This window comes from Myxine glutinosa, chromosome 1, assembly GCF_964187855.1.
Source record: "Myxine glutinosa chromosome 1, kmMyxGlut1.1, whole genome shotgun sequence".
Lineage (NCBI taxonomy): Eukaryota > Metazoa > Chordata > Myxini > Myxiniformes > Myxinidae > Myxine > Myxine glutinosa.
In genome coordinates, this window is record NC_136261.1 from 328,009,626 (window position 1) to 328,019,716 (window position 10,091).

General features: G+C 44.4%; 1 protein-coding gene across 1 annotated transcript in view; it reads right to left on the reverse strand.

The window, feature by feature from the left end:
• Nucleotides 1-8,036: 8,036 nt before the first annotated feature.
• Nucleotides 8,037-10,091, reverse strand: part of SASS6 (SAS-6 centriolar assembly protein) — a 41,157-nt gene continuing 39,102 nt past the window's right edge. Inside the window, exon 17 of the mRNA XM_068097092.2 lies at nt 8,037-8,516. Coding sequence (XP_067953193.2) covers nt 8,413-8,516 — 104 coding nt within the window. The 3' untranslated portion in view covers nt 8,037-8,412. The remainder of the gene's footprint in view (nt 8,517-10,091) is intronic.

Genomic DNA, 10,091 nt, shown 5'->3' on the forward strand with positions numbered 1-10,091 from the left:
TACGCTGAAACAGTTGCTTCGAAGATGGCCCGCTTATTGATAATGTTGAAGTGATTGGTCAACCGAGCAGAGGCAAGCGATCCTTTTCCGAGCGTGAGGTAACCCCACACCTGTCATCAGGATTTTAACCTCATTTATATCCCCCAGGGAGAAGCCAATTACTTCAAAATGAGTGACACTTGGGAAGTGGATGGAGGAGAGCAGACACACATAACTTGATTAATTAAATAATAGACCCATTCAGGTTGTGACCAAAGAGTGAAAATGTCCAATCAATGTACCTGGCCAAAGAGTGAAAATGGCTTCTCAGCTGCTAAATCATCGTCCCAGCACACCTAATCACGGAAACGCACAAAATCGCACCTCCTGCCTGCGAACCCTGGCTAAATCACCTGAATTCATCCCCGCTGTTCAAAACAACATCAAGCTCACCCTGTTCAACACCCGGTCCCTCAACAACAAATGCCTCATCCTCAACGACTACATCCTGGATAACAAACTGGACTTTCTCTGTCTCACCGAAACCTGGCAACAACCACTGGACTACTACACGCTCAACCTCACCACACCCAATGGATATTCCTACGTCAATAAACCACGCTCGGAGGGCCGAGGTGGTGGAATTGCCGTTATCCACCGTCAAGACATCAGGACCAGCCTCATCCCCATCGCCTCATCCTCATCCTTTGAACACCTGGCTTTTTAACTCTCTGGTCGCACGCAGTCAGTCATGGCTGTCGTCTACCGCCCTCCCAAATCACACCCATTATTCCTGTCTGACTTCTCCTACTTTCTGACCCAGCTATGTTCCCTCTCCCCCTCAATCCTCCTCCTTGGTGATTTCAATATCCACATGGACTCCACTGACTCCACAATAACCACTGACTTCACTGATTTACTCACCTGCTTTAACCTCACTCAACATGTCAACTTTCCTACGCATATCCGTGGTCACATTTTGGACCTTGTCTGCTCCACTGGATTAATTTTGCACCATCTCTCTGGCTCCCTCACCCTCTCTGACCACTTAGCCATCACTATGACCATCAACATCCCCACCCCAACACCAAGACATTATCGCACTATCAACTTCCGTAAGCTAAACGCTCTTTCACCTACCTCATTCTCATCCACCCTCTCTGAAAAAATGTCCACTTCTCCCTTCATTGACCTCCACACCCCTTCCGACCTCACTGACTACTACAACCACACTCTCTCCTCCTGCCTTGACCAGCTTGCGCCTGTAAAAACCAAAACAGTTTCTTTCACCCATTCTGCTCCCTGGTTTACCCCTGAACTCCGCCTGATGAAAACTCGTGCTCGCCAACTTGAAAGACTCCGCAATAAAACAGGTCTCACAGTTCACTCCCAAGCCTACAAGGACCACCTACAACACTACAAAGATGCCCTCTCCCACGCCCGCTCCGCCTACTACTCTCAAATTATCCACTCTGGCTCCGGAAACCCAAAAGCACTCTTCTCGACAATAAACAAACTCCTCCGCCCCCTGGACACCACCACCCAGTCATTCACAGTAGACAACTGCATCTCCTTCCTTTCTTTCTTCCAACGCAAAATTGACAACATCTACAACAGCTTGACCTCATGTCTCGCCGCACCCGCTCCCCCTCCAACCACCTGCCCCCCCTTATCCTGCCTTCCCCTGTCTCAATTCTCCCCGGTCTCCCCTACTGACCTCTCTGAACTCCTCATAGGAATGAAAACTGCCACCTGCACTCTTGACCCCATCCCCTCCAGCTTTGTCAAGGCCTCCCTCCCTGCTCTCTCTCCACTTATCATTGCAACAATAAACTCCTCCCTGTCTACAGGCATCGTCCCACCATCCCTCAAAATTGCTGCTGTTACCCCCATTCTAAAAAAACCTGGTCTAAACCCTGACACCCTAAACAACTTCAGACCCATCTCCAACCTACCCTTTCTGTCGAAAGTTTTGGAACGTGCTGTAGCCACTCAACTCAAACATCACCTCTCTGCCAATAACCTGTATGAAACATTCCAATCCGGATTCCGCTCCAACCACAGTACTGAAACTGCTCTCCTCAAAATCACCAACGACCTTCTCCTCTCCTCTGACGCTGGCAACCTCAACATTCTCGTCCTCCTCGACCTCAGCGCTGCCTTTGACACCATCGATCACACCATCCTCCTCACCCGACTTGAATCCACCTTTAACGTTACCGGCACTGCCCTCTCTTGGATTAAATCATACCTCTCTGACAGACGCCAGTTCATCTCCATCAATAACTGCAAATCCCCCACTGCTCCCCTCCCCCAAGGTGTCCCCCAAGGTTCAGTTCTTGGCCCCCTCCTCTTCATCCTTTACCTGTCCCCCCTCGGTCACTTAATCCGCCGTCATGGTCTCCAATTCCACTGCTTCGCCGATGACATCCAGCTTTTCATCTCCACCAAGTCCGTCTCCACCGACACCCACTCTATCCTGACAAACTGCATCTCTGAAATAAAATCCTGGCTTCAAATCAACTTCCTCAAACTTAACTGTGATAAATCTGAAATAATCATCATTGGCCCAAAAACGCTCACAAAATCCACCCATAACTTTGCCCTCAACATCGACGGTATCCCAGTATCCACCTCCCCTCTCATCCGGAATCCTGGTGTCATCTTTGACAAAACCCTCTCCTTCGACAAATACACTAAACAGATCACAAAGACAGCCTTCTTTCACCTGAAAAACATCGCCCGTCTCCGCTTATCCCTTTCCTCCACGGCTGCAGAAACCCTCATCCACGCCTTCATCACCTCCCGTCTGGACTACTGCAATAGCCTCCTCTATGGTTCACCCTCAACAATCACCAATAAACTCCAATACATTCAGAACTCCGCTGCCCGTCTACTCACCCATTCCCGGACCCGTGACCACATCACCCCCGTCCTTTACAAGCTTCACTGGCTCCCCATCTCCCAGAGAATCCAGTACAAAATCCTCCTCTTGACATACAAAGCCCTCCATAACCTGGCCCCATCCTACCTGGCTGACCTCCTCTCCAGACACACTCCCACCCGCAACCTCCGCTCTGCTGGTACCAACCTCCTGACCCCCCCCCCCCCCCATCCGGACCAAATTCAGATCCTGGGGGGACAGGGCCTTTTCCATCGCTGCTCCCACCCTCTGGAACTCACTACCTCACACCATCAGAGACTCCTCCTCACTCACCACATTCAAAACATCACTCAAGACCCACCTGTTCAGCACTGCATTCAACATTCAACCCACAGCATTTAACCCCTGACTATCACTTCTCCTTCTCCCTCCTTTTGCTCTAAATATTTCCCTATTGATTCGTCTTTTTGCAATTGTTGTTTTCATGTTTTGTTATGCATTATGTTTTGCACTCTGTCAAAGCGCCTTTGGGCTTCATGAAAAGCGCTATACAAAATAAATGAATTATTATTATTATTATTATTTAAAAGATCCCCTCTCCTCGTTCTCTTGCCCCTTGGGATGACACACACAGCAATTTTGTCACTGGCACAACCAGGACATGGCCTCTGTGGCTTTGGCCAATTGTGGCACTTCTCCTAGCCAGTGGGTCCAGCAAATAGCATGAAGCAATGGAAAGTCCATCCTGTATGCCCAGCCCACGGTGGTGACAATTATGGCACTGGAAGTGACACTACTCGGCTAATGCCGGAGAGGGGGCGGGAGACTTTGTGCAGTGCCATATAATACTATTCTATGACTGACTTTATGTAAATGCGATGTGATGTCATATTTTTTTGTTTTTATACTTGGTCAAAACTCGTGGAGGAACTAGAACACAAAACCGATCAGGACACAACATTTAAAAAAGGAACAGCAGAAGGGCAGGAGAAAATAGATGGGCAAACAAGGGATGCAGGTAACGATGAGGGTTAGGAGAGAACAACGCAAGTGGTGGACAAGATGGACACGTCATAAGTAAAATTGGAGGATGGGTCGGGGGTGGTTAACAGGTGTAGAAAATATCATGGTTTTGTATGGGGGATGACCTGAGATGGTGGTGAACAGCTGTTTTGAAGACCTGGAGGGAAGAGCAAGATTGAATGGAGTGTGGAAGGTGGTTCCACAGGTGGGAAAAAAAAGAGGAATAAATGAGTGGAGGTGAGCAGTAGTTCTAGATTTAGGCAGTTTCACAAGGAGGAGATTGCTGGTGGACTATGTACGTCCAGCAGATACTTGGGGGGTGGAGGGTGCGGTGCAAGATCAGAAATGAGGTGGAAGAAGACAAAGACCAATGACCTGCCTGTGATGGCAAAGTGATCGGCCCATAGACTCGGCTTCATCAAGAGATTCTAATGATTTTGAAGGCCTTGGTTTCCTCAGCATCAAGCAAGATGTGAGGCATGGAAGCCAGCCCAGAACCAGAAGGATTCCAAACTGTGGATGAAAGCTTTGTAGGGGGATAGGAGCTCAGGTGTGCCATGGTCGGACTTTACACATCTGCTGGCTTTGGAGGCCATCTTTGAAATATAGCTTACCCAAGAGATTATGGCCGAGAGAGACCCAAGAGTTTGAATGACTCTCCCATCTTTCTCACCAACCCTTGAAGAAGTTCAGTTTGCGGAATGGTCCTTTCGGACAGACAGAGAGTGAGTGTGTGGGATTTCTCAGGATTGAAAGACATATTCCAAGTGTTTGACCACATTGTGATTTTGTCAAGGTCTGAAGAGAGGAAAGAGGCTGCTGCCAAAATGCAAAGAGGAATGAATGCAGAGAATGCTGCAGAATGCAGAGAGGGAAGAGGCTCTCTGTCAGAAAGATGAAGGATGTCACAGCAGAGAGTACTGGTACCTTTTTACCTTCAGGTAATTATAAGGATACTTATACAGAGGCAAATTTTTGTTCCACGTAAGTCTATTATCAACTTTTCAATGATTCCACGTTTATTCTTATATGGCAGTAGGGGCCCTTTAGAACTAGATGGTATTCATAGAATACTTACCCTGCGGAGTCTTGAGAAGGATTTGGTGCAAGACAACTCTTCTGTTTTTTAAGGGTTTTTTTTTTTTGATCCAATATGGCTGCCAGACCAGTGACTGATGTCACTTTTATCAAACTATATTTTCCAGGGGTAGTTGATCAATTAAAGATTTGCATTGATCGTCACGTGTTTCGGCCGCCATATTTGTTTTGACAAAGCCTTAAAAAACACGAAAACACATCCTGGCAAGGGTCTGCGATCTCTGATCGCTCCTTCTTGTTTTCCATGTAGCGGTTTTGGAGATATAGAAGTGCAAAGTTTTTCGTTTTTTCCAAGATGGTGCCTGTACTACGTGACCTATGATGTCATAATTATCATTAAAAAAAATTATACGGGAGGAGGCGCTCCTATGGTGAAGATTGTGTCCATGGTGCTAAGAAGATTGTGTCCGGACCAACAGGTGCTAAGAAAAAAAAAATCATTACTTATCGAATCAAGCGTTGGACTTGTCGAATGATGACGTCACAATTAAGGCACCGATGACATCATTAACATATCTTATTCCCCATGGGGAGTACTTGACAATGAGCCATGTTTCAATTTTTCCCATGGAGCGGGGTCGGAGATATAGAGGAGTAAAGTTTTTCGGTTTTTGCAAGATGGTGCCTTTACCGCTGAAGTACGTCATAATTATTAAAATATTCTACAGGAGGCGCTCCTCTGGTGAAAATTTAGTGTCAATCGGTCCAAGAATTGCAGAGAATAAATTCATACTGATCGAATCAAGCGTTGTACTTACTGAATTATGTCATTATTACGGTACTGATGACATCATCATTAACATATATTATTACCCAAGCGAAGTAATTTTTTCCATGGAGTGGTTTCGGAGATATAGAGGCGAATTTTTTTTCGATTTTTCCAAGATGGCGCCTGTACCACGTGACCAATGACGTCATAATTATCATTAGAGCCGCTCATATTTTGAAAATTGAGTGTTCATCGGATTAAGTTGCAGAGGAATTTTTTTTTTTTCATACTGATCAGATCAAGCGTTGTACTTGTTGAATTATGACGTCATAATGGAGGCACCTATGACTAACATATCTTATTCCCCATGGGGTGTACTTGACAATGATCCATGTTTCAATTTTTTTCCATCAAGCGGTTTGGGAGATGTAGAGGTGCAACGTTTTTCCAATATGGCGTCTGTACCACGTGACCTATGACGTCATAATTAACAAAAAAAATCTACAGGCAGAGGTGCTCCTTCGGTAAAATTTCATGTCAATCGGACCAACGGTTGCCGAGAAAATGAATTTTTAAAATGCGGACGGCATACGGCACACGTGAATCTTTTCGCTTCACGAGCGTAGGGTAATGAAGTGCCATGGACACACACAAACACCTCTCTGAGCTCCAAAGCATCCATCACTTGACCATTTGAGGTACCTTGGGAGTGATGAGCTTATTCACAACACAACTGAGCACAGTGCAGGTGAACATTTTCCCCTGCATGTTCGCATCCCATCCTGCACCCCACAACGAGTACAAACGATGAGGCCGATTTAAGCATTTCTCGGGCCCTCGGCAAACCTCAGGAGGTGGGACCCCTTATTTATATTCCCACATTTATACACCGCCCCCGGCCTCGGCCAGGCTGGGCCCATTTCGCAATTAAAATCTGAGCTGAATTATAGTTGTCAATCTTCTACAGTCGTGAGTAAAAGCTGAATTATAGTAGTAAATTCATTCAAAAAGAACCTGGGCAACGCTGGGTGCTTTCGGCTAGTTATACATAAATTGTTCCAGGCCACAGTCTTCTTTTTCTGATCCAAAAATAACAGACGAATGGCTAGAACTTAATGAGCTCGTTGCCAATGTTGATATCCAGATCACGCTTGTAGAAGTCCAACTTGTTTGCATCAATTTTCATGGAATCAAGGTCTATTGTTGGAAAATTTATAAAGAATCCACAGGTAACAGGCTTTGCTCTCGGCTGCTCGCCAATCTTCCAGGCATCCCAAAATCCTGTCGCTACAATGCTGAAAAGTTTTAGTATGAAAAGCCTGTCAGCTCAACCGCAGCTGCTTCTTCTGCATGAGGATTGTCAAGACATGACTCATAATGACGTAATCCGCCCCAGAATGCTCACCATCATGCTATTTTACTATGTAACGTTTTGAAATATGCTATATAATTTTGCTCCCATCTCTCAATGGCAAAGAATCACTTACAAATTTAAAAAAAGATTCTCATATCCGGAGCCGGATCTTCACCAAAATCGAATCGCTTTGTCCTCGTCACACACCCAACCTGTACACCAAGTTTTGTCCGAATCCATCCATAACCTTTTTAGATATCCCACTCACAGACGGATAGACAAACAAACAGGTGAATACATAATTTCCATCCACCAGCCGGGTGGAATTTCCTTCCACCAGCACCACTGCTCTCCGGAAGCCGATCTCGGTGTGAGGCAGGAGCACCCACCCAGAGGGGAAAGCAGTATTCCATTGAGCTGCAGATGAAATCTTCTTTCCTGAAATTCCTAGTTGTGTCAATTTGTTTTATACCACTGATCTACCACTGTCCCTGTTCTCTACTGTTGTTGTGCTTGTGTGCTGCCCTCTCTCTCCCACTCCCTTTATTGTATGTTTTATGTGTCGATGCATGTTTTCATGTTTAATGTGTTAGCTCTTACAGAAGCCTAGACTCTGTGTACAAAAAAAAAAGATTGGGGAAAAAAACCGGAGTGATTAACATAGTCAACAAATTTTTTTTGGCCAAGTAATAAATAACAGCAAGGACCAAGACAAATGAAAATTATTGAGATCCAAATCTTCTCAAACTAACAATCACTAATTTTTCCACATCATTGATTTGTCTGCATACAGACCTTTCCCCACCAAAAAACTTTTATTTTTCAAGTTTCACTTGAAACGCTTAAACTATCTCTCCATTGAGCAACACTCATTTAACGAAAAGGCGGAGCATTCCATTCATTAATGGTGAGCTCCACACCTCATGCTCATGATGTTTTCTACTCCGATTAAGTGCCAATAATCTAAAAGCACCTTCAAAATAGCCAAATCATGAAAAGGTTCTTTATTTTAAAGAATGAATTATTTACATCCATCATGTGTTAATATACTTTTTAAATGTACAAACACTAAAAAAAAAACATCTTAATGATATAAATGTGTACAATATTCACAAGCCTCAACAAATATTACAATTTCAATGTAGATCATAACACCAAGGCACTTCAAGGAATTTCATTTTGACAAAAGCTCTTCATGCCTGTAATAGAGGACGCACTCAAATGAAAATGACATTTTAAACAAACAGCTGATGTGTGGAACTCCAAAGACTTGCGTTTGAAACGGTTCATAACGACAAGATTTGGTTCTCAAAGGCAGCCGTAGAGCAGCCACACAGCAATGAAGCAACCGAATGCTCCCAGGGGTTACGACGCAGACAAGCCTGGCTTTGGGCCCTGAAAATACGCCGACGCTTGGGTCAGCGAAGCCTGCTTTAGGCCTCCGGGCCTGGATGGAGCTGCGGCCATGCCTGCGAGTATGCGACAAGCAAGCATGGCTGATTTCATCTGGACATGTACCTTCAGAAAAATCTCAAAGCATCACAGTTGGCATCAATTGCAGCAACAATGCAATGTATCAACTGGCATTGCAACTGTCATTCTGAAGACAAGGAAAATGACTCTTCAACATGTTAACTATCACAACAACAACAAACAAACTAGCAATAACTGAACTCTACCTGTCTATAAAATAAATTAAAACAGAAACTAGAACGGCATTCGGTAGAGTGCATACCTCCGCCAGGCTGAACAGTTTATGTTTTGTAACCCACTGATAGGCCGGATCTGGATTCGGACCTGAACCAAAATATAATCGCTTGTTCTCATCACCAAAACAACTCATCCACCAAGTTTAGTCATAACTCGTCCATAACTTTTTAAATATCATGTTACATAATCGCTTTTCACCCGATCTCTCAATGGTGAAGAATCAATTTAAAAATTAAATAACTCGTATCCGAATCCATATTCAGATCTTCACCAAAATCGATTCTATTTGTCCTCTTCACACACCAAAGCGGTCCACCAAGTTTCGTCCAAATCCGTCCACAACTTTTTGAGATATCCTGCTATGCATCGTTTTAAATCCCTATCTCCCAATGGTGAAGAATGACTTTAAAAATTCTAGTAGCCGGATCCGAATCCGGATCTTCACCAAAATCTAATAATTTCGTCCTTGTCACATACGCTACATCTCTGCCAAATTCCGTCCGGATCCATCCACAACTTTTTGAGATATTTTGTTCACAGACAGACAAACGGACATGGGTGAAAACATAACCCCCATCCACCTTTGGTGGCAGAGGTAAAGATGCAGCTTAGGGTCCCCATATCATTATCATTGTCAAAAATGAGTTTTAAAGAATTCCATCTTCACACCACTTACTGTAATATCAGGCCAAAAACACCCCCAAACCCTCAGTTTTATTCACCATCAATTTATTTTTCATATTTTTTTTTCTCTCTTATTTCAGATAATGATAATTGAGGTCCTGTAGAAAACGATGCCCTGGCCCAATTAAGAAAAGACTTTTTCTGTCCTTCACCTAAGGTCACCTATCATATGCTTATGGAATCCTACATCAAAATGCAATCTTTCATTCAAATTAACTCAAAGAAAGTTGGAGAGAAAATTTAACTGCAGAGACATACCATGCAAAGAGAGACTATTCAAATGGACAAAGACATTTCGAGAGCAAGGAACTGTGAAAAACTTGGACAGACCAACTCATGATGGACGCCGTTCAAGCAAGCCTGGCATCATTGGACTGTTCTGGTTCGAAGATGGGGACGGTAATGTCATGATTATCAACTCTGAGTGCTACATTAAAGTGCTGAATGGGCTCTAAGTTACTCTCATACTCTCAGTTACAAGAGAAGCTTTTGAAAAGAACAACAGTGGTTTCTCCAGAATGGGGCAACCCCTGACACCGCAAATAAGTCCCATGAGGGGGTGACAAACCACTTCGGTGAGAGAGCGATTGGCCGATGCTTTGGCGTCAGGTGGTCTCCAAATTCCCCTGATCTGAGCCCACTAGATTTTT